The following is a 25,497-nucleotide window of genomic DNA, read 5'->3' as shown; positions in this document are numbered from 1 at the left end:
GTCAGAGTTTCTGGCAAGAAGGAACTGAAGGAAGAGGGGGCCTGGCAGCATCCTATATAGCAGCCATCGCCAACCCGTGGCTCACGAGCCGCATGCGACTCTTTCCCCTTGCCCCCCTCCCTCCCAGTGCGGCTCATGAAGCTCCCCCAACCCCATAGCTTGTAACCCGGCTCCCTGTGCTCACTAGGGCAGGGGAACCATCCGACGGGAGCCTGATATGGCCAAAAAGCCTCTCAGGGTTGGGTTTTTTTTGTTTGTTTTTCCTTCTCGGCAAAACGTGACTGGGGCTTGCTTGTTTGTTTGTTTGTTTTGCTCGACAACTTTGCCCTGGCTCTTTGCGCTGGATTCACTGATACGTTGGCTCTTTGCCCGGAATGGGTTGGCCACCCCTGCTATGTAGCATGGCATGTGTGTACCACTCCAGGGGAGGCTGGACTGTTCCCCATGGATACTGCTGAAGGAAAATCTTCAGGCTGAGCGCACACACTTCCATTGAATGGACATGAGTAACACATCTCAAAGAACACCAGTTATAGAAACATGACTGTCTTTTTTTTTTCCTTTTGCTCCTCTATTTTTATCCAAAATATTATGCATATATCTGTCTGAAATTCAACTCCAGAAAATGGACTGAATCTTGTGTTACTTAGTCACAGTGAGAATCAACCATGATAAACATCTTGATGTTTGTATTTTAGATACTGCATTTTAACACTTCCTATTAGATTTATAATATCCATAAGAAAGATCTTTGTCAGTTTGTGGAACAGCATGAATATAACATTATTTGAGTGGAGTTGCAAAGCTGGGTAACAGTTTCCTTCAAAATGTTTAGGATTCAGGGAAACCTAAACTTTGAGTCTATCTTACGTCAGAATTGAAGCACTATAATGGTTTTTGCACTTTCATCTACATTTATTTACAAAGATTTTCATTTTCCAACCTATTTGGAATATTTAAAGTTTGCAAGCTCTTTTAGAAGATAAAACCAATTATTTATTTGTTTATACTAACAAAAGCTCAATCTCCATATGTCTGCCATCTTTAAAACACAGTTTTAAATCATCCTTAATTTTAAAATATAATATATATATATTACTGTACATGTTATCCAATCTCATCAGAAAAAAATCGTAACTATTTCATTGTAAAATTAATAAGCTAAACCTATACTGAAATAACTGTTGTTCTACCTAGAATTTACCACCAATTCGAAATGAGGCATATAGGAAAAAGAAGAACAAAGCTAGAACACCTTCTAAGAGAACTACAGAGGAAAACAAAAAAAACAAGATCAAATCTTATGACTATGAAGCATGGGGAAAACTTGATGTGGTATGTTATTCCAGGAATATGGTATACTTATGCATTATGCCTAATTTATACTATTGCTTAATATTACAGGCAGTCCCCAGGTTACGTACAAGATAGGGACTGTAGGTTTGTTCTTAAGTTGAATTTGTATGTAAGTCAGAACTGGTACATATTGTAGGGGAAACTCTAGCCAAACATTTCTCCAGAGCTCAGTTTTATTCTCCCACACCTCACTTCCCTCAGTCCTTTATTCTCAAGCTGAGGTGTCTGCTGAGAAAAGCCGCTCTGCATCTCCCTGGCCTGCTGGGGAGGGCACTAGCTTCGCGTCTCCCTGGTCTGCTTGGGGGAAGCAGCTAGTGCGGGGTTGCCTCACCCCGTTTGTAAGTAGGGATCCGATGTAAGTCGGATCCATGTAACCCGGGGACTGCCTGTATATTGCATTTTTGCCTATAGACCTGCTAGGTTGGTTCTCGATTGCACTAGTTATTGTAAGAACAGAAAGTATCACTCCTTGTTCCAAACAGCTTACATTTTGAAAAGATGGTCCTTGAAAAGATGTGAAGTCCGATACTACAATTTAAGTACACTAGATTACTGCCCTCGCTTATGATACATCTTTGTCTTTAAAACCATTTTTTTCTTAAAATATTATTTTGTTTTAAATGTAAAATGATTCTACAAGAAGTAGTTTAGAATAGAAGTAGAACATCATCTGAGGTACATATTTAACATTCCTGTTAAATGCCTCCATAAAAACTTTGGTTAAAGGTGGACTATATCTTTTAAGCATGTTTGACACCCCAGTTTATTACTAGTGTGCATGAATAAGCTTATGATTGATATGTTTTTTTTAAAAACAAAATATTTGGAAAATAGTTGCCAGACCCTGTTTCATGCGCTCATGCTACTTCTCCTGCTGTTGACATTGTAAACATTCAGACAATGTAAGAAGCTGAAGCCTTACTAGTGCACTGTCTTTTAACTAGTTCCTGAAGTGAAAGAAGCATTGTGCTTAAAAGGAATGGAAATCTTGAGGATACCAATAGGATGCCTCTTATGAATTTTAGTCTCAGGTTTATCATTGAATATGTCTGTCTAATGCTACACAGTTAGGTTTACCCAAGGAGTTACAGTTTACAGAAGCTGGAGATTTGAAGATGGCTGTTTTTAAAGATACCTTTGATTTTTATTATATATATATATATATATATATATATATATATATATATATATATATATATATATATATATATATAATGTTTCTGTGGCTTTGAGGTAACTGGCCAGCTAACATTGATGGGATTCCAGTGTTTAATGTCTTCTAAAACTTTAATCTGATCTGAAATAAAATACACAGTAGAATAAGTATTAAGATACTAAATTCATCCCACTTTTATTGACATTTCAGAAAATGTAGAATCTATGTGCGACTGAGCATGTTATCAGCAATTAAAATGTTTGAATAAACAGTAGGTGTGGGGTCGGTTTTGAGGATAATAAATATTTCCCTATAAGAGTGAATTTTCTCTTTGCTGTGTGTTTTGTTTATTGTGACTGTGCAAATACTAAATGAGACATAATTAAGTTGTGAGGGACCTCTTATTTTTTTGTTAATGAATTTTTCCCAATACAAAATTGTGGACTGAGATGAACTAAAACAAAGTGCAAGGAATACTCTGTAGTACCATGAGACAAATCATGATTTCATAATCAGAATTGAGTGAATGCTTTTCATTTAATTGTGACTGATTGTGCCACACACATGTTAAAAACAGTCATGAACTAACTATTCCACTGTCAGTTTCAAATGTTATAACTGGGGTAAGAGTGTTGTGGTTAACCAGGACCATTAACTGATAAGCTGTGGCTTGTTGGTTAAACAATTTACCAACTAGCTGCTCACATCCTTAGTATAGAGATCTGCACAAATGAACCCCTGTAGCTGAGCAAGATTGCAACCGTGGTTAAATAAAGACAAAACGAAGTACTGTCACCAGTATTTGTACTAATTGACATGTATTTTAAAAATACTGAGTTTAGTGTGTCTTTTGTGGAGATCTAGTTACAATTCATATAGAGTCATGGTTTATAATGAACATACATAAGTAAATTCATTTTGTATGCTTTTTAGGACAAAATACTTGAAGAACTTGACAAAGAAGATAGTACCCATGATTCGTTATCTCCAGAATCGGACTCGGAAGAAGATGGAATTCATATAGATGAAGAAAAAGCTCTTGCTGAGAAAGAAAAGGTTATTGCGTCATTAAGTGACCCTTTTTAAAAAAAAAAAAAAAGTGACCCACACATTTGAACATGGGCTGTTTCCAAGTCATTGTCCACATGGATTCCACTTCTGGTGAGCATGTGCCCAGTAGCAGATTCTTTTGGGTAGAAGTGTCCATTGGGACCATGCCCAGGCCTGACATATGCTTAAACAGTTTCACTGCTCTTCACACTGTCATGCTGGCCTGCTCGCAAAAAAAGACATAAAGGACACAATGGGACCAGCTATGCCTGACTTCTTTCTTACTGCTCCTGACAGCAAGACAGAACTCTTGTAGTGTCCACATACTCAGGGCACTGAACTGTTAGTTTTCAGGATAAGGAACATTGTTTATTATTGTTAGGTATTAAGTAACTATTGACTCATTTGGCTAAATTAGATTTGCAGTTAGCCTAGTACTTAATTGCTATTATTGAAATTAAATCACTGGGATTTAAAATTTGTCTCTCTTAAGAGACTGCTATGTTGTATAATAGTGAGCAATCTTGGTATTTCTTCTGCCCTGGTGAGTGTTCAGTTTGTTCCTTTTCTAAGAGAACACACAAAACCACTGAGGCCCATTTTAAGGTCTACTTTTAAAGTTCTAATGAAGGCCTAAGAGCCTGAGGCTAAAAAGTCCTGCTTCCTTAGGGTACGTCTAGACTACATGCCTCTGTCGCCAGAGGCATGTAGATTAGGCTACCAGACATAGGAAAATGAAGCAGCGATTTAAATAATCGCCGCTTCATTTAAATTTACATGGCTGCCGCACTGAGCCGACAAACAGCTGATCAGCTGTTTGTCGGCTCAGCGCGATAGTCTGGATGCGCAGGTGTTGACATCAAAGGTATTTGTTGACCACCCAGGCATGTAGTCTAGACGTACCCTTAATGTATTTGATTAAGAGCCCCGCTGAGTTATGGCTCTCCTAAGTGCTTTTTTAATCTAAGACTACCACATCTGGCAGGTTAAACTGTACCTAGCCACTGTCTAAAAGCAGTCCTGCTCCAGGGTCAGGCACAACCATGGTCACCCATCCTGGTGCCCAATAAAGACAGACAAAAGACTTGGCTCAAGATCTTATGCCCCTTAGCCAAAAGGCAGTTGGTAACCCTGTCTGGGTCCATCTGAAGCCTTCGCACATTTGATCATCAGGAACTTATGGCGCCATCGGAAACCATGGTCTTCACTTCCCTGTGTATTGCCGTTAGAACACCCACACTTGGTACTGAAAACCTCAGTGCCCATGACTCAGACTTCACCTCTACCATGCAGATGTTGATGGCTCTGAATTTTTAAGTTCTGACTAGTCTTATGGTCACCAGGCTACTACAGTCACTCCTGCTGTCTCCATCATCTAGCAGAGTTGCATTTGCCTCAATGCTGCCTTCTGAGGTGACTATGGTACTGGTGAACTCACCTGTTAAATCTGTCACTTGGTTGTGGGAGGACCTTAGGACACCTGACATGATATCTCCTCCCATTAAAGACAGCACATTCACCTTGTGCTGTCCTTACCATCACTATTCCTCTGCTCTATAGCTAGATCTCCCTCTCCTACAAGATACCATAGACTTATTCAGCAGGGCCAGTTAGTACAGTTCAGTCTGCCGTGGTATTGTTGTCGCAATGAAGAATAGCAGCTGGACATAAAAGAACACTTATTCTCAACAGCAGCTCCTTTCTCTTTACTAGATGTCACTTCTAGTACTAGAATGACCGATAACTTCAGGAGCTTCTGAGAGTTTTTAAGTACACAACAGATATGTTAGAAATTCCGTTAGCGATAGCATAGAAAAATACATATAAACTACTAGTTATCCTACACTCTTTCATGCCTTTGTAGGCTTGCCATGCCCATTAATGAAGGCTAGAACAGTTAAGATCTTGGAGCAGATCACAGCACCAATGGTATCTACATCCAAAAAAGCTGACAAGCAGTATCAGGTTTCCTGTGAGGGATCGTTGAACCCATTCTGCCTTGGATGTCCTGAGGTGAGATGGGTGAGCAGCACACCTCAGTGGATGCTGCTGAAAGGATTTGACCTCACATGCATAGAACACATGCACACCAGAAGAGGGAATCTGAGTGGATAACACATATCGAAGAACCACAGTTAATGTAGGGTATGTAACCATACTTTTTTCTCTTACATCCCAGATGAAATGGAAGGATGTTGTCCTCATCTGCCAAAGGCCTGTGGTTCATTATATTCTTCTGAGTTAAAAGATTCCCTCCTGATCTTTACACAGTATTTAAGTCAAGTTTGTGCTTGTTAATGGAGCTAGGTTGTTGAGGCTGAACCTCCTGATCTGTAAATATTATTGTCTCTTCTTCCTCCACCACCTTGCCAGTATTCCTCATCATGGACTTAAAGAAACTAAATCTAGGAGTGAGAGAGTAGTTTCTTCATCTATAGGTCTCATCCTTGATCTTTCTGATGACATTGAAGAAGAATGCCAGTTCTGATGGGAGGGGTTTTATTTGACTATCTATTCGTCTGGATTTGGGAACACCAACTCATATATATGACTGTACAGAACTCAGATGGTACTCTGTCACTTTTAACCTTGGCTGGACTCTAGTCTTCATATCCTGTTGTCAGTTTCCGGACCTTTCCATTTCTCTTATTACATATACTATCTCTCAATTCTGAGCTTCCAGCTTACCTCATACAGCAGTTGAAATCACTGGGCTCATTCTCAGTGATCTTGTCTGAGACCACAGCAGGCTATTAAGGGTAAAAAAGTGTGCTGCATATGTCATTCTCCTTTCTAGAGATTGTGTTCCCACAACTGTCCTAGATCCAGCCATCTGAAAAATCAAGGGTTTCCATGGCTTCGGAATTTCTCTTGCATACTGTCCTGTGTTATTTTAGTCTCTCTCATTTATAAGTGAACATTACAATCACGGTTTTTATTTGTGGGACACTTTGTTCTTCCATTACAGATTGGGATAGCTCATCTTGACTGATATGAAGAATATTTGTCCAGCTCAAGATTTTTATGTTGACTTCTCTCTTGTACAACAGTTACTTTTGTAGCAGATTCTGTTTCAAGGTGCTATTATTATTGACAGAAAACATGAATAATGTAGAAAATATACACAGCTCTCAGGGTGTGTCTCAATTCAAAGTGGTGTCAGTTGTCTTTAAATGTTGCTTTAAAATCTAACCCAGCCTCACCTTTCTGAATACAAATAGAAAGCTGCTTCCCTAACACTGGAAACAGTTCCAAAACAATAAGTCTTCCCTGCCCCTCTCCCCCCCCCCCCCCCATCCCTTCTCCCAATATCTCCAAAATATTAGCTTGCCCAACTATTATTTGGAATATAAAAGGAAAATAGTAAAGGGGCTATGACACATCGTAAATCCTGGCAAGCTAAAATACTGATATTTGGTTAGATTTTCATTGGAAATCTATGAAGTTTTTAGTAATTCTGTGTGAGTTCATGAAGCTCTGGCCTATATTACATTGAGAACCTTGAAATAATAGTATATGAAAATGTAAACCATTTTTTATTTTTTATATTATTTTTATTACAGGGATGATAAAAATTTCTGGTTGTAGGAAGGTGAGAAACATTTTAGAAATGTTTTGCAAATAACATTCTAATGCTAGGAATGCTTGGAAATAGACATTGAACTGGAAATTATAAAAATGCTTTCTCTTTGCATCACCAAATTAAGAAGCTGAACTGAAGTGTTTTTTTTTTTTAGCAAAAGATTGTACTATGACAAATTGACAGGCTTTTTTTCCCCCCCCTTAAAAACAGGGCAATGTGTACTTTAAACAAGGAAAGTATGATGAAGCGATAAAATGTTACACAAAGGGGATGAATGCTGATCCATACAATCCAGTCCTACCCACAAACAGAGCATCTGCTTTCTTTAGAATGAAGAAGTAAGACACATCTAATTTTTCTTTAAAATATTATTTTTTCTTTGAATTGCAGCCATAAATATATTGTTCATTATGTTATGATCCACAGGTCTGTTTATAAGTCTTAGAGGGGCAGCTGTGTTAGTATGTCTAAACTACATTCCTTTTTTGATAAAGGGATGTAAATTAGACATATCAAAATTGTAAATGAAGCCGGGATTTGAATTTCCCACGCTTCATTTACATAATGGTGGCCGCGGCTTTTTTCTGAAAAGCTGCTTTTTGGAAAAAAAAATGCGGTCAAGACGGGTCTTTTGACAGAAATGCCCCATTTTGAAAGATCCTGTAACCTTCTAAAATGAGGGTTACAGGATCTTTCAAAACGGGGCATTTTTGTCAAAAGATCCCTGTCTTGACCGTGCCGTGTGGGGGTTTGTGTGTGTCTGTTTTTTTTTTTTTAAAGTGGCTTTTCAAAAAAAAGCTGCGACCGCTATTATGTAAATGAAGCGTGGGAAATTCAAATCTCGGCTTCATTTACAATTTCAGTACGTCTAATTTACATCTCTTTATTGAAAAAGGGATATAGTTTAGACATACCCTTACTTTAAAACAACAAGTAGTTCTGTGGCACCTTAGAGACAAACAAAAAGTATATACTGTATAAGCTTTTTGTGGGCAAAACCCACTTCTTCCGATGAGCAATTTTTGTTTGTCTCTACTGTGCCACAGGACTACTTGTCTGTTACTTTAAAACAACTAACATAGCTACCCCTCTGAGACTTTTTTAGATCTGTTCATGTGTATTTTCAGCTTCTTGAAGGTTTGGGAGGTACAATTTTGTCAGAATAGAAATTGTCTTCTGCTGAAGTTACCAGTTTCAAGTCTGCCTCCACATCTTCAGACTACTAGTCCCAGCCTACCTGTTGGAGTGCATATGACTAAATATATATTTTTGCCCTCAAATTTAGCTCCAAATTGCCAAGCATTGCTTCTAAAATTTCCCATTTTTGGCAGAGGGAGATTGCCTCAGCAGTAGGGAGAAAAGAATTGTGGTTTCTAAAGACCCTGTGTATCTATTATAAGTGGTCTGTGCCCACGAAAGCTCATGATACCATCTGCATGCTTTGTTAGTCTTTAAAGTGCTACCAGACTGTTCGTTTGTTTGTGTTTTTTTAAGTTCATCCTGTACAGTCTAACTTGGCTTCCCCTGACGCTATTACATGTTAGTGCATCATAGCAAAGAAAAGGAAAATATATTTTCCTCTTAGGGTACATCTACATAGCAGCGTTATTTCAGAATAACTGACATTATTTTGAGATAACAAAATGTGCATCTACACATCAAGTCATTTTGAAATAATGGTGAGCTGGAGGACTTCTTACTCTGAATCCTATAACTCTCCTTTCTCAAGGAGTAAGGGAAGTCGAAGCAAGAGTGTTCTTCCTTCGACTTCCTGCTGTCTAGACAGCTTAATTTGGCTTTTGGCGCTATTTCGACTTCAGCTACACAATTGATGTAGCTGAAGTTGCGTGTCTTAATTCGACTTTGGGCCTGCTGTGTAGACATGTCCTTACAGACCATCTGGACATACATTAAGATTGCAGGAGTGTAAATCTACTGGAGTGTAAGTCTACTTATTCTAGTCTGCGGTACACTGGGTCTGTGTTGAACCTGCTGCTCCACATTAGAAGTTTCCTAGAGTGCTTTTAATATACCCTTTTTTGGAAGTGGATTAAAGCGCACATGGAAATTTCTAGTGTGTGGTATTATACACATAAAGTTCCCTAGTGCATTTTAATCCCTCCCATTTCAAAGCAAGCTAGATTAGAGCTCACTAGGCAACTTTTAGTGCAGAGAAGCAATATCTGTACATAGTGCACCATAGTTTAGCCTGAGGTTGATTTTATACCCCCAACTTGCTGGGAACTGAGTGTTCATATTGACAAGCCCTTGCTGTACCCTTTATCAAGTACCTCAACTGAAATCTAAACCTCGTTTGTGGTCAGGGCCCAGGCCTTTTATTGAGAATTCACTCTGGGCAGTAGGTATTGCTTTAGTCTCCACTTGTCAAGAAAAGTCCAGGGGGCCTTGTAAAGAGCAAGCTATTTGCAATACTTGCCAGAGAAAACAAGCTGTTTGCATTCTTACTCCCAAAGGGGATAAGCATCAGAATAGTGCTGCAAATACCTTGAGGAAGAGTGCACCTAAAATTATCAGAGTTCATGTCAACAATTCTGAATACTGCCTCTACCACCATTTTTATCTAGAGGCTTAATGTCATGAAATCCCTCCCCCTTCCCAAAATGGACTCTAACATTCTGTCATACTTTATGAAAATCCTGTTAGCTTAATCCAGAACTATACTTATGTTTCTCTTTTAATCTAGCTGTATTCAAATTAACTAACTGCAGTCTTGTTATAGGTTTTCTGTTGCTGAATCTGACTGCAATTTAGCACTTGCGCTAAATAAGAATTATACAAAGGCATATGCCAGGAGAGGAGCTGCTCGCTTTGCTTTGCAAAATTTTGAGGGGGCCAAAGAAGGTTAGTTGTTTTTTTAAAACGATCCTTATTGTACATACAAACTATTCATACACTTACTACTTGAAAGATTATTTTTGTAGATTTGTTTTGTTTTGTGTTTATGCCTGTTGATAAAGGACTCTTGATTTCTATTTTCAAGAAAAAATCAAATGGGATGCCAGACTGAGTTTAGCTGGCAAGCTGAAAAGGGATAGTAAGTCTAAAGAAGACTAGTTATAAGTAGTTTATAAAATAATTGCATGTTAAATGGCTCAGAATAGTAAACTGTGAGAGACATATTAAATTCTGCGTACTGCATGAGTTAGCAAGTTTTGGTTTGTAGTACCACTAAATGACTTGATAGATGCTCCTAGTTCACATTTTGGTAAAAGTTAACAGACTGTTTTCTAAGGTATTGGCTGTAACATTGTTATATACAAATACGGAATTTTTATGTCCCTCTGCCTTTTGTTTAGATTATGAAAAGGTTTTAGAACTGGATCCAAATAACTTTGAAGCAAAAAATGAACTCCAGAAAATAGATCAGGTAAGAGATAATGAAGGGTGGCTAGCAGTCTTAAACATTTTTTTTTATATTTAACTTTATTCATGATGCCAGAAAATCCGTTAATTGTATATTTATGCTTTTAGTACATAGCATATTTTCCTCTTCAGGATTTTAAGAAAGATTTTAGTCTACTTCTTGCAAATCAATAAGCATTGATCAATGAAATGCTAGCTCATTGGCCTACAATGGACCAACCCATATAAATCTTGGATGAGGAGGGGAGGAATAGTGGATGCCAATATTCAAACATGTCATGTTTCAAACCTACTTTTGATTTCAAATGGTTTATGACCTCTCACCCCTTGTGCTTTTTTTTAAATCAATCCAGTACAAGTCACATAGTAACGCTGTTCATAAATGGAAGAACTTTACATATTAGCTACAGAGTAATTCTGGTTGACTGTGTGTTTGAGTACAGTTTTAATTAAGCCTCAAACTAATTTTTATAGTTGATATTAGGAAGCATAACGGATGAGTATAAGCAGGGCAGGAGATCTTTGTGGATTAAAAATCTATGGTAGGTTCACCACACAAGCAGTGTACTGAGAGAGAATGTTGATTATAATGAGCTGTGGTAAACACAAGCTTTTCAGTGTACCAAAAATAGACCTCTATCATTGCGGAAGCATTTGGAAATCTTCCTTTTAAAAATCAGTCTTTGAGCTTTAAACTTTGTAATGAACTCTAAAACGGTTTGCCAGCTGAAGTTGATGTTGTACAATCATAGTGTTGGGAATAGGGCTACATCTGCACCACAACAGGAAGTTGACTGAAGCTATGCAACTCCAGCTACATGAATAACATAGCTGGAGTCAGCATACCCGAAGGTGAGTTATCAGGGGCTCTACACAGAGCGGGAGGGAGGGTCAACAAAGAAATTGACCATCAACTTCCCTTACTCCTCTCATCCTGTAGATTAACAAGGTTGTGAAGAGAACAAATTGCAGTCTATAGACTTGCTAAATCAATGGCCAGTGGATTGATCTCAGAGCATCAATGCAGACTGTTGAGTAGATATAGGCTAATCTACAGTTGTACAGTAGAGTCCCTATCATCCGACCTAAATGGGACCAACACATGGTTGGATTACCGAATGTGTCAGATGATACGGACTCTACTGTAGAGAGCAACGGAACAGCTGATCCCTTGCTCTCTAGGAGAAGCTGCCGCTGCTGCTGCAGGGATGCTTCCAGGCAGGAGCAGCAAGCGGGGCTGTTTTCCCAGCCCGCGCTGTATCCAACCTTGCAGCTCCTGGGGACAAAGTCCCCGGAAGTTGCAGGGTCAGATAAAGCGGAGTGTTGGATTACCGGGTGTCGGTTAATCTGGATTCCACTGTATTGCAGAAACCAGACCATCAGAATGTTTATTGCCCTCTGCTAAATATTTTAACAAACTCTCAAACTCTTCTCCGAGAGATGTACCTGTGGGTGCTCCACATTGTCAGACTGCCCACTGTTGAGCCCATTCTCCAAAGTCTTTTAGAGCAGTGTCCCTGGGGCTGCGCATGTGTACACCTGTTGCCACACGCTCCTATTGTTCAGTCATCGCACATGTGTGAGCCGTCCTCTTCCCCTCAATTCCTTTCCTATTGCCTCCGGTCACAGATGGAGCTTGGCAGTGTTCCCAAACTCATCCCATGTTTTAGATAAGTAAATCGGTTCTTCCCCGGTTTTACCTGTAGTTAGTTGGTCAGTTATCACCCTGTTTGTAGTATTCAGAAGGAAAAAAAACAATTTTCTTCCAAGTTTTTTCTCCTAGATAGATAGTTAATGATAGCAAGCGACATGCCCAGCTCCCTGGGTTTCCGGTGCTGTTCTTCCTGCAAAGATCTGATATCTGTGTAGGATGGACATGTCCTGGCCTCTTCGAGGGTCTATATGCTGCCGGGGTAGAGAAGGAACTGAGGGGAGGAGGAATCTTGCACATGTGTAATGGCTGCCCAGTGGGAGCATGTGGAAAGAAGTGCATACATACATGACTCCAGGGACACTGCTCTAAAGACTCCAGAGAATGGGTTCAATGGCGGCGCACCTGCCTAATGTGGAGCACTCACAGGGATGCTCATCTCGAAGAATGTCAGTTACTGCACGGGTAAGTAACCTCCTCTTCAGCTTCACAGACATGTTGTAGGTAAACACTTCAACACAATGAAGGGCTCTAGTTCCTTTTTAAAGAGCTAGTCCCTTGAAATGTTTTTATTTTTTTAACGGTGAGAAATTGTATTCACAGCAGTTATAACAAAGTAGCTTCTTTAAAAATAAATGGTTTCCAATATAGAGTTTTGATTAGACTACAAATTGTGATATATTCTAATTGAAGAAAATTTGTGTGTGTAGGCTTCTCTACATGGTGCAGTAGTCTCTACAGCAGGAGGGGTGTACATTCATGTTGCACACTAAATGATCTGTGTAGACCCTGGTGGCATACACTAATAAATACCTAGTTGACTGACTTAGCAAATGATATTAGTGTACTTTAGAATTCACTCTCCTGCCTGGTGTCAACAAAGACGCCATATAGACAAATTGTGTGCATATGTGTGAGAGAAAATGAGTTGAATAGTATTGCTGATGCTATCTATCCCAGGCTCTAACATCAAAAGATAATTCACAACAAAAAGAAACAGATGAAGTTGGAAAGAAGCCTGAATTAACAGATGAAGAAAAGAAGCAAATTGAAGAACAGCAGCTCAAGCAGAAAGCTATTGCAGAGAAAGACTTGGTAAATCACATAATCTTTACCTGTGAGGGAGAAATGAACAAAACATTTACTTAAGAGATGATGGGGGATGTTGGTTACACTGACAGGAACAGGTTTTTGCTTTTTAGTCAGAAATAAATAAAATAGATGTGTGGGTCATCTACTTAGTAATTTATTATATGTTTAATCTTTGTTATTGAGTTAGGATACACCAACTGAGTTGTGATATAGGATTTGAAGGACAGTAATAGTTTTCTGGAGTAGTTTAGGGAGCACCCTCCATGCATGAAATTATTTGGAAGAAAATATTGGAGGAGGTTTATGTTAAGATTATTTAGGTTATTAAGGTTGGCATTATTGAAGAGACAGTGGGTGATACAATAAGGCTACGTCTACACTGGAATGATTTTCCACAAATGCTTTTAATGGAAAAGTTTTCCGTTAAAAGCATTTGCGGAAAAGAGCGTCTAGATTGGCACGGACGCTTTTCTGCAAAAAGTGCTTTTGCGGAAAAGCGTCCGTGCCAATCTAGATGCCTTTTGTGCAAAAAAGCCCTGATTCCCATTTTCGCGATCAGGGCTTTTTTGCACAAAACAAATCTGAGCTGTCTACACTGGCCCTTTTGCACAAAAGCTTTGCGCAAAAGGACTTTTGCCCGAACGGGAGCAGCATAGTATTTCCGTAAGAAGCACTGATTTCAGACAGTAGGAAGTCAGTGTTCTTGCGGAAATTCAAGCGGCCAGTGTAGACAGCTGTCAAGTTTTTCCGCAAAAGCAGTTGCTTTTGCGGAAATACTTGCCAGTCTAGACGTAGCCTAATAGAGCAGATAAATAAAAAGGGATAGAGATCTGAGAGGCCTTCAATCTGAGGACAGGAATCTTTGATGATGCTTGAAGAAGAAATTAGTGGAGGCAGGGCTGGATTAGGTATTATGCACTGTGGACATGATCCTAGGGATGTGACTCCTGGAGTCCCATGATGACGATGTCTGAATTGTAGCCTTGTCTTACAAAAAACAAAAACCCTGCTTCTAGCCCTCAGGGTTAAGAAAGCCTTGAGAATATAAACAGTGTGTTGATGCAGTGATGTTTGCCTGAAGTCTGAAATGTGAACCCATTCATTTCAAAAGGCTTTTAATTCTGAAAAGTGCAGTTTTGAGGGGCTGGTGTGGGGCTCTTGTGAATTGATGAGGGATTTCTGGCATGGTCCCATCATGTGCTAGACTGGTGTTGGAAGGAACTGACTCCCTATTCTTTCAGGACAGAGCTTATCCTGCCTGAACATGGGGGCTACAGGCAGGGTCTGTTCCAGCCCAGCAGTCGGGGGGGGGAGGGGGCAGCTGCTTCAGCCAGGCTGGAATGACCTAATGTAGAGGTGGGGAGGGAAACTGAATCTGCGCAAAATTAAACTTAAATTGATGAGAGACTTCCATCAGGAGGTGTCAGAGATGGACTCAGTAGCAAGTTTGTAAGGAAACAGAAGTGCAGATGCACATTTGTTACTCATTGATGTAACTAGCATAGGTGAAATCATATGAACATTTAAAATAGTCCAGACACAAAGAATGCAGAGAAAAAAGAGAAAAAGGCAAAGAGTAGGTCTGTGTAGCAGGAGAAACACGTGTATTTAGCAGAAGAAATGTGTTTCCACCAATAATGAAACTTTGGGAGGCCAAGGAATAACAATGTTTCATGAAGCAGGGTATGATCAGCCCTCGAGGTCAAGCAGGATGAAGATTGAGTAGAGATACTACAACAGGTTGGACCTCCCTGGTCCAGCATCATCAGAACCTAACCAGTCCTGGACAAGGGAGTATGCTGGACCAGAGAAGGTCTGGTAAGGGGGCGCCAGCTTTCCCCACTGTGCTCCTCTCCCCAGCCACCCAGGCTTCTCTTTCCCCAGCCTCCTGGCCCCGTGAGCTCCGGCGGCCCCGCAGGCCTCGGGGCCCTGCAACCCTTGGCTCTCTTGCTGATTTCCCTGCCCCGTCAGCTGCAGGTTCTGGTACCCTTCTGTCCCCACCAGCCAGCTCTGCTCCCAGCCACTGGCAACCTCTGCCACTAGGTCTCTATGTTGCTAGACCAAAGAGTCCCAGACTATAGAGGTTCAACCTGCAGTATGGGTTCTTTAGAAATGTTTAATTGTATGGCTAGCAGTCTTAAACATTTTTTTTTATATTTAACTTTATTCATGATGCCAGAAAATCCGTTAATTGTATATTTATGCTTTTAGTACATAGCATATTTTCCTCTTCAGGATTTTAAGAAAGATTTTAGTCTACTTCTTGCAAATCAATAAGCATTGATCAATGAAATGCTAGCTCATTGGCCTACAATGGACCAACCCATATAAATCTTGGATGAGGAGGGGAGGAATAGTGGATGCCAATATTCAAACATGTCATGTTTCAAACCTACTTTTGATTTCAAATGGTTTATGACCTCTCACCCCTTGTGCTTTTTTTTAAATCAATCCAGTACAAGTCACATAGTAACGCTGTTCATAAATGGAAGAACTTTACATATTAGCTACAGAGTAATTCTGGTTGACTGTGTGTTTGAGTACAGTTTTAATTAAGCCTCAAACTAATTTTTATAGTTGATATTAGGAAGCATAACGGATGAGTATAAGCAGGGCAGGAGATCTTTGTGGATTAAAAATCTATGGTAGGTTCACCACACAAGCAGTGTACTGAGAGAGAATGTTGATTATAATGAGCTGTGGTAAACACAAGCTTTTCAGTGTACCAAAAATAGACCTCTATCATTGCGGAAGCATTTGGAAATCTTCCTTTTAAAAATCAGTCTTTGAGCTTTAAACTTTGTAATGAACTCTAAAACGGTTTGCCAGCTGAAGTTGATGTTGTACAATCATAGTGTTGGGAATAGGGCTACATCTGCACCACAACAGGAAGTTGACTGAAGCTATGCAACTCCAGCTACATGAATAACATAGCTGGAGTCAGCATACCCGAAGGTGAGTTATCAGGGGCTCTACACAGAGCGGGAGGGAGGGTCAACAAAGAAATTGACCATCAACTTCCCTTACTCCTCTCATCCTGTAGATTAACAAGGTTGTGAAGAGAACAAATTGCAGTCTATAGACTTGCTAAATCAATGGCCAGTGGATTGATCTCAGAGCATCAATGCAGACTGTTGAGTAGATATAGGCTAATCTACAGTTGTACAGTAGAGTCCCTATCATCCGACCTAAATGGGACCAACACATGGTTGGATTACCGAATGTGTCAGATGATACGGACTCTACTGTAGAGAGCAACGGAACAGCTGATCCCTTGCTCTCTAGGAGAAGCTGCCGCTGCTGCTGCAGGGATGCTTCCAGGCAGGAGCAGCAAGCGGGGCTGTTTTCCCAGCCCGCGCTGTATCCAACCTTGCAGCTCCTGGGGACAAAGTCCCCGGAAGTTGCAGGGTCAGATAAAGCGGAGTGTTGGATTACCGGGTGTCGGTTAATCTGGATTCCACTGTATTGCAGAAACCAGACCATCAGAATGTTTATTGCCCTCTGCTAAATATTTTAACAAACTCTCAAACTCTTCTCCGAGAGATGTACCTGTGGGTGCTCCACATTGTCAGACTGCCCACTGTTGAGCCCATTCTCCAAAGTCTTTTAGAGCAGTGTCCCTGGGGCTGCGCATGTGTACACCTGTTGCCACACGCTCCTATTGTTCAGTCATCGCACATGTGTGAGCCGTCCTCTTCCCCTCAATTCCTTTCCTATTGCCTCCGGTCACAGATGGAGCTTGGCAGTGTTCCCAAACTCATCCCATGTTTTAGATAAGTAAATCGGTTCTTCCCCGGTTTTACCTGTAGTTAGTTGGTCAGTTATCACCCTGTTTGTAGTATTCAGAAGGAAAAAAAACAATTTTCTTCCAAGTTTTTTCTCCTAGATAGATAGTTAATGATAGCAAGCGACATGCCCAGCTCCCTGGGTTTCCGGTGCTGTTCTTCCTGCAAAGATCTGATATCTGTGTAGGATGGACATGTCCTGGCCTCTTCGAGGGTCTATATGCTGCCGGGGTAGAGAAGGAACTGAGGGGAGGAGGAATCTTGCACATGTGTAATGGCTGCCCAGTGGGAGCATGTGGAAAGAAGTGCATACATACATGACTCCAGGGACACTGCTCTAAAGACTCCAGAGAATGGGTTCAATGGCGGCGCACCTGCCTAATGTGGAGCACTCACAGGGATGCTCATCTCGAAGAATGTCAGTTACTGCACGGGTAAGTAACCTCCTCTTCAGCTTCACAGACATGTTGTAGGTAAACACTTCAACACAATGAAGGGCTCTAGTTCCTTTTTAAAGAGCTAGTCCCTTGAAATGTTTTTATTTTTTTAACGGTGAGAAATTGTATTCACAGCAGTTATAACAAAGTAGCTTCTTTAAAAATAAATGGTTTCCAATATAGAGTTTTGATTAGACTACAAATTGTGATATATTCTAATTGAAGAAAATTTGTGTGTGTAGGCTTCTCTACATGGTGCAGTAGTCTCTACAGCAGGAGGGGTGTACATTCATGTTGCACACTAAATGATCTGTGTAGACCCTGGTGGCATACACTAATAAATACCTAGTTGACTGACTTAGCAAATGATATTAGTGTACTTTAGAATTCACTCTCCTGCCTGGTGTCAACAAAGACGCCATATAGACAAATTGTGTGCATATGTGTGAGAGAAAATGAGTTGAATAGTATTGCTGATGCTATCTATCCCAGGCTCTAACATCAAAAGATAATTCACAACAAAAAGAAACAGATGAAGTTGGAAAGAAGCCTGAATTAACAGATGAAGAAAAGAAGCAAATTGAAGAACAGCAGCTCAAGCAGAAAGCTATTGCAGAGAAAGACTTGGTAAATCACATAATCTTTACCTGTGAGGGAGAAATGAACAAAACATTTACTTAAGAGATGATGGGGGATGTTGGTTACACTGACAGGAACAGGTTTTTGCTTTTTAGTCAGAAATAAATAAAATAGATGTGTGGGTCATCTACTTAGTAATTTATTATATGTTTAATCTTTGTTATTGAGTTAGGATACACCAACTGAGTTGTGATATAGGATTTGAAGGACAGTAATAGTTTTCTGGAGTAGTTTAGGGAGCACCCTCCATGCATGAAATTATTTGGAAGAAAATATTGGAGGAGGTTTATGTTAAGATTATTTAGGTTATTAAGGTTGGCATTATTGAAGAGACAGTGGGTGATACAATAAGGCTACGTCTACACTGGAATGATTTTCCACAAATGCTTTTAATGGAAAAGTTTTCCGTTAAAAGCATTTGCGGAAAAGAGCGTCTAGATTGGCACGGACGCTTTTCTGCAAAAAGTGCTTTTGCGGAAAAGCGTCCGTGCCAATCTAGATGCCTTTTGTGCAAAAAAGCCCTGATTCCCATTTTCGCGATCAGGGCTTTTTTGCACAAAACAAATCTGAGCTGTCTACACTGGCCCTTTTGCACAAAAGCTTTGCGCAAAAGGACTTTTGCCCGAACGGGAGCAGCATAGTATTTCCGTAAGAAGCACTGATTTCAGACAGTAGGAAGTCAGTGTTCTTGCGGAAATTCAAGCGGCCAGTGTAGACAGCTGTCAAGTTTTTCCGCAAAAGCAGTTGCTTTTGCGGAAATACTTGCCAGTCTAGACGTAGCCTAATAGAGCAGATAAATAAAAAGGGATAGAGATCTGAGAGGCCTTCAATCTGAGGACAGGAATCTTTGATGATGCTTGAAGAAGAAATTAGTGGAGGCAGGGCTGGATTAGGTATTATGCACTGTGGACATGATCCTAGGGATGTGACTCCTGGAGTCCCATGATGACGATGTCTGAATTGTAGCCTTGTCTTACAAAAAACAAAAACCCTGCTTCTAGCCCTCAGGGTTAAGAAAGCCTTGAGAATATAAACAGTGTGTTGATGCAGTGATGTTTGCCTGAAGTCTGAAATGTGAACCCATTCATTTCAAAAGGCTTTTAATTCTGAAAAGTGCAGTTTTGAGGGGCTGGTGTGGGGCTCTTGTGAATTGATGAGGGATTTCTGGCATGGTCCCATCATGTGCTAGACTGGTGTTGGAAGGAACTGACTCCCTATTCTTTCAGGACAGAGCTTATCCTGCCTGAACATGGGGGCTACAGGCAGGGTCTGTTCCAGCCCAGCAGTCGGGGGGGGGAGGGGGCAGCTGCTTCAGCCAGGCTGGAATGACCTAATGTAGAGGTGGGGAGGGAAACTGAATCTGCGCAAAATTAAACTTAAATTGATGAGAGACTTCCATCAGGAGGTGTCAGAGATGGACTCAGTAGCAAGTTTGTAAGGAAACAGAAGTGCAGATGCACATTTGTTACTCATTGATGTAACTAGCATAGGTGAAATCATATGAACATTTAAAATAGTCCAGACACAAAGAATGCAGAGAAAAAAGAGAAAAAGGCAAAGAGTAGGTCTGTGTAGCAGGAGAAACACGTGTATTTAGCAGAAGAAATGTGTTTCCACCAATAATGAAACTTTGGGAGGCCAAGGAATAACAATGTTTCATGAAGCAGGGTATGATCAGCCCTCGAGGTCAAGCAGGATGAAGATTGAGTAGAGATACTACAACAGGTTGGACCTCCCTGGTCCAGCATCATCAGAACCTAACCAGTCCTGGACAAGGGAGTATGCTGGACCAGAGAAGGTCTGGTAAGGGGGCGCCAGCTTTCCCCACTGTGCTCCTCTCCCCAGCCACCCAGGCTTCTCTTTCCCCAGCCTCCTGGCCCCGTGAGCTCCGGCGGCCCCGCAGGCCTCGGGGCCCTGCAACCCTTGGCTCTCTTGCTGATTTCCCTGCCCCGTCAGCTGCAGGTTCTGGTACCCTTCTGTCCCCACCAGCCAGCTCTGCTCCCAGCCACTGGCAACCTCTGCCACTAGGTCTCTATGTTGCTAGACCAAAGAGTCCCAGACTATAGAGGTTCAACCTGCAGTATGGGTTCTTTAGAAATGTTTAATTGTATGGACGAATGGGAGGTAAATTGGAGAGAGAACTAAGATGGAATTGGAGAGGAGCTTACAGCAATGAGTTTAGAAGCTGAGAGCTAATGGTAAATGGAAAGATAGGTTGGAGTCAAGAGTGAGTTTTTTAGGACGAGGGAGATCCTAGCATGTGTATGCTTGTGAGGGGAAGAAGCCTGAGGAAAATGAGAGATGGAGGAGGTAAGAGTGGGGATCAAGTGTTAAAAGATGGGGTCGGTGGGGCAGATGGAAAAGTTGGAGGAAAAACAGCATGTGAGAAACTTTAAACTTTGATTTTGAGATTGAGGAACTGGAGTGAGTTGTAGGAGAGTTCAGTCTAGTTGTGCCACCAGATGCCTTTGGACAAGTCACTTAATTTTCCTGTGAATCAGTTCCTGTAAATTGGAGTTAATACTTCCCTATTTTATAGGGGAGTTTGTAAGGATGAATCAATAAATATGAAGGAAGCATCTGGCAACTTGGGGAATGATTAAGGGTGAGGTGAAACTTTAAAGAACGTAGATTAGTAGGCAGCTGCAGATTTGGCCCTGGTATAGAACTTGGGATTTTCTTTTCTTTTTTGTTTATTTGCTGGGAGTACTAAAGATGTTAGAATCACCACATTGCCTCTTTGCTGCCATTTTCAAGGTCTCCAAGAAAGAAGATGGAGAATGTCTTCTTCGGAGCCATTTAGGAGCACCCCTTAAAATGACTCCCTTATTCCCTGTGCTATCTTCTCCTGCCCAATAAGAAGTCAGAGTAGGAGAAAAACAGGCAGTAATAGCTTGTCTTCTACCTCTTGAAGCAAATGCTGTCTTCCTTCTGTTGGCAGTTACTGTTGCTAGAGTCATAAGCAGAAATTAGGATCTTTTTCTTCTAGGTTTATTGAGGCTAGTATGCTGGAAGGAATAAAATAATTAGGAACCTTTTTATGGTCTTTATTTTTCATCATTTTTCAAAGCAACTTAAGCATTCAGTGGTGCCAGGGGTATTTTTGTTTTCAGAACAGCCATAATTAGAGATCTAGACTTCCATAGTCAAGGGGAGGAATTTTGTGATGTGAAGAAAAGTAGTAGACTGTAGTTAATTGTGTATGTAGAAAAAGTGGATCTTTTGGCTTTTCTTAAGTCATAAACTATTTTTAATGATTCTTTATGCTGAAATCTTTCTGCTTTTGTTTTTTCCTCCATACTTATAAGTTTTCTTTCTTCTCACTTATTCTGTCACAGGTAATACTGCAGGTTACAGTTGGGTCATATGTCTTGAAATAATCTTGAAGTAACTATAGCTGATATGCATTTTTTTCAGAAAGTTATAGCATCATAACAGGTGTCAGTTTCCACCATAATGCAGTAGAATGTCTTGCCACATGTAGTATTTGAGATTCTAGACTTTTATTTCTTCTTGAAGTAGTATCTGGTAGTGTTCTTCCAAAGAGCAGGGATCCGGCAAATAAACTACACCCAATAAGCCTGATTTGAGCCATGACTGAACCCTTTTTAAAATATTCCTGACTCAGTGGAATTTCCCATAGGATGTGTTTATATTTTAATAAGTTCCTATTCTTTTTAAATAACTTTGCAAAATGTATATGAAATGTTGTAATGTAAAACATCTATTAAAAATTGTGCAACTCAGAATAGTATAGTTTTGCTCCATCTCCACAATTTTGATGTTAACATTTTCTAAATGAAGCTCTATCAATTCTCTTTTCATATAGAGATCATGATAAATTTAATCCACAACTGACATTTGGTTGTCTCTCTCTATATATAATATAGGCACTGCTCTGGGCTGCTTTAATAGGAGTATGGCTAGCAGGTCAAGGGAAGTATTATTCCCCTCTATTCAGCACAGATGAAGCCACATCTGGAGCATTACATCCAGTTTTGGGGGGCCCACTACAGAAAAGATGTTTAAAAAAATTGGCGAGAGTCCAGGGGAGGGCAATGGAAATGATTAGGGGGCTGAGGCACATGACTTATGGAGAGGCTGAGGGGACTGACCTTATTTAGTCTTTAAAGGAGAAGAATGAGGGCAGGATTTGATAGCCTTCAATTACCTGATGCAAGTTCCAAAGAGTATGGTACCAGGCTATTCTCATTGGTGGCAGATAACAGAACAAGAAACAATGGCCTCAAGTTGTAGTGTGGGAGGTCTAGATTAGTTCTTAGGAAAAAACGAAGAGGGTGGTGCAATGGGTTCCCTAGAGAGGTGGTGGAATCTCCATCCTTAGAGATTTTGAAGGCCAGGCTTGACAAAGCCATGACTGGAATGATGTGTTTGGAGTTGATCCTGCTTTGAGCAGGAGGTTGGACTAGATGTCCTCCTGAAGTCTCTTCTAACTCTAATCTTCTTTGGCTCTGTGATAATATTATTTGAATAGTGGTAAGATTAAAAAGTGAATCCATGTCTAACAGTTTTTCCAGTGTGATTTTTCTAAATATGAAAACTAAGTAGCCACATCTGGCTCTTGAAATGTTTACAATTTACAGTAGTAGAATACTTCTAATTCTTAATAGTATTTTAAATGCTTGCCAATATATCTAATAAACTTAAACAACATATGGTCTGGTAACACTTTATAGAGCCATTATCTGAAGGCTGTGCCCACAAAGGCTCATGATATCATCTACATGTTGTGTTAGTCTATAAAGTGCTACCAGACCATTTGTTGTTTTTTTTTTTTAAGTTTCTCCTGTACAGACTAACTTGGCTACCCCCTGAAGCTTGTCAACTATATTTTTTTCATCCAAATTTATCAGGGAAATGGATATTTCAAAGAAGGAAAATATGAAGCAGCAATAGAATGTTATACACGTGGCATAGCAGCAGATGGCACCAATGCACTTCTGCCAGCTAACAGAGCTATGGCCTATCTCAAGATTCAGAAGTAAGTGGCATTGAGTGTATGCTTCTCTAGTCTTTTTAAATTGGAATAAAAAAGTGATACATCACATCAGTTTCATATAAATTCAAATGGTTACGGCCATTCATTCTACACTGTTCTTAGAATTCAATATAAAATATATTCAAACAAATTATCATGTTTTTTTATATCTCCTCTAATAAATTGTTATCTTTATGTGCAAATTGTTATCTTTATGATTTTTTTTTAATGAAAACATTTTGAAAGAGAAAAATAGGGATAGGTAGAAATCATAGGGAAAATGGTTCAAGTTTCACTCAATTTGACTATTCCTAGCTTTCTTTCTTTAAAGCTTTGCACAGCTATTCTGGCATCTTCTGGATCAATACTGTTTACATACAGCAAAAAGATAGAAATTTGGTAGCTCATATAGGAGATAGCTGTCTCATAGCAGTCGGCTATAGGAATAATTCTGTATAACTTTGTTAGACATGGATTCAAATTCAAACTTCTGAGGGGATAGTTATAAGTAGTCTATAAAAACACATACATCGTAATGTCAAAAGCTGTTTTCAATTGTGTGTAGAAAGGTAGTTGGATGGTGGTTGTTTAAATAAATCCAAAAAGTCTCAGTAATAATACACACATACATTTGTCTCTGAACTTTACAATCAAATGAGACGACTGGTGGTGGTGGGGATTTTTAACTATTTGTAAAGGCTCTTTCTATATAGTATGTGTTCTTCTGTGTGGTTGTCACAAAGTTCTGGTACAGAACCAATAATGTAGAAAACTTTAGGTCTGTTAGATTATGCTTATTTGGAAAAGTATTGCTTTCTAAAAATGCCATAGTTATGGGGGGGGGGGGGGAGCAGAGAAGAGTCTAGAAATAAACTAATACTTGATGCTCAGCACTTCTGAAAGTTAGATCGTTTGTGTTTATAGAATCAAGGACTTAATTTTAGGCATCCAGTTATTTCAAATGTTTACATATTTGAAGAACTATTTTATTTAATACTGTTTTCATTACATGATTAGCATAGTAATCTTTTAAAACTTCTTTTCTATTGAGATATGAAGAGGCAGAAGCAGACTGCACACAAGCTGTGCTACTAGATGTTTCCTATTCTAAAGCTTTTGCCAGAAGAGGTACTGCCAGAGCAGCATTAGGAAAACTAAAAGAAGCTATGCAAGGTGAGACTTTGAATGCATTCAATGTTTGTGATAATTTGTTTTGTCCTGATTTTTTTAAAAACTCCTAAACAATTACTAGGTGACTGTGGCCTATGCTTGCTTTGCTTGCCTCCCCTCTCTCTCTCTCTCTCTCTCTTCATCCCCCCCCCAACCCTCTGTGGCTGCTTTTGCTTTGCCGAAAGAGCCTGCTGATGTGGTGATGTCATTCTGTTGTCTGGTGGGAATATTCTGTCATCCGTCAGGAAAAACTTTTTTATATATGTAGAGAGAAACCACTGTATTGGCATTGCCTTTATTGGGGCAAAACTCTTTGTTGTTTTTCTTTGTTTTTTTTTTTTTTAATACTCTGGGTGTGTCTAAACTACACCCCTTTGCCAACAGAGGGATATAGATTAGGCACCTCACTATTGCAAATGAAGTGGGGATTTAAATATCCCGTGCTTCATTTGAATAGAAATGGCCACCGCTTTTTGCCAACGCAGCACTTTGCCGGCAAAAAGCGGCAGTCTAGATGGGGATCAGTCGACAGGGAAAGACTTTTCCGACCGATCCCTTATGCTTCGTGCAACAAGTTTTACAGGATTGGTCGGAAAAGGCTTTCCTTATCGACCAATCCCCGTCTAGTCCGCTGCTTTTTGCCGGCAAAGTACCGCATTGGCAGGAGGCGGTGGCCATTTCTATTCAAATGAAGCGCAAGATATTTAAATCCCCACTTCATTTGCAATAGTGATGTGCCTAATCTACATCCCTCTTTCGGCAGAGGGATGTCGTTTAGACACACCCTCTGTGAGGATTTTTAGGGAGGGATTAAAGACATTCCCTCACTCATGGCTTTCTGTCATCTTAGATCACAATTCCAACAGAGGTACAGCTCACTTGCTTAACAGATCAGCAGTTAGGGTCACCAATGAGATTGTCAAGTCACCAGTGTGGTGTCCTGAAAGGCCCTGTGCTTTGTCCATTTGAATACTTTTTGTGCTCCCTCTGTATATTATTAGCTCTATGTAAATTGCTGATACAACTGATACTCCAAGAGAGCCCCCAAAGATCACAAAATCAGATGATGATTGAAGACACCCAGCCAGATTTATTGTAAACGAAGCATAGTAATAGCTTCCTTGGATCCCAGGCCTACAGATATGCTTAAGAATGTGAGCCCATGACAGTGGACTTGACTCAGTCAGTAAGTAAC

At 40.1% G+C, this 25,497-nt stretch overlaps 1 protein-coding gene across 6 annotated transcripts in view; it reads left to right on the top strand.

Moving 5' to 3' along the window:
* The window catches only part of RPAP3 (RNA polymerase II associated protein 3), a 66,270-nt gene that overhangs the window by 7,248 nt on the left and 33,525 nt on the right, over positions 1-25,497 (top strand). For 5 of the 6 annotated variants that reach the window (XR_016349994.1, XM_089779550.1, XM_089779551.1 and 2 more), the window contains exons 3-9: positions 1,198-1,335; positions 3,446-3,568; positions 7,356-7,483; positions 9,886-10,007; positions 10,463-10,533; positions 23,008-23,135; positions 24,184-24,305. Coding sequence is in view for 5 of the 6 variants with exons in the window: in XM_089779550.1 (XP_089635676.1) it covers positions 1,198-1,335; positions 3,446-3,568; positions 7,356-7,483; positions 9,886-10,007; positions 10,463-10,533; positions 23,008-23,135; positions 24,184-24,305 (832 nt within the window). In the remaining variant the exon portion in view is untranslated. Of the gene's footprint in view, positions 1-1,197; positions 1,336-3,445; positions 3,569-7,355; positions 7,484-9,885; positions 10,008-10,462; positions 10,534-13,140; positions 13,276-23,007; positions 23,136-24,183; positions 24,306-25,497 lie in introns of all 6 variants that reach the window. The other variant, XM_075930630.2, reaches the window with a different exon arrangement.

The sequence above is a fragment of the Pelodiscus sinensis genome, chromosome 1 (genome assembly GCF_052426305.1).
Source record: "Pelodiscus sinensis isolate ZL-2025 chromosome 1, ASM5242630v1, whole genome shotgun sequence".
Classification (NCBI taxonomy): domain Eukaryota; kingdom Metazoa; phylum Chordata; order Testudines; family Trionychidae; genus Pelodiscus; species Pelodiscus sinensis.
Note: the sequence above shows the minus strand (reverse complement) of the source record. Positions and strands in the feature narration are given on the sequence as shown.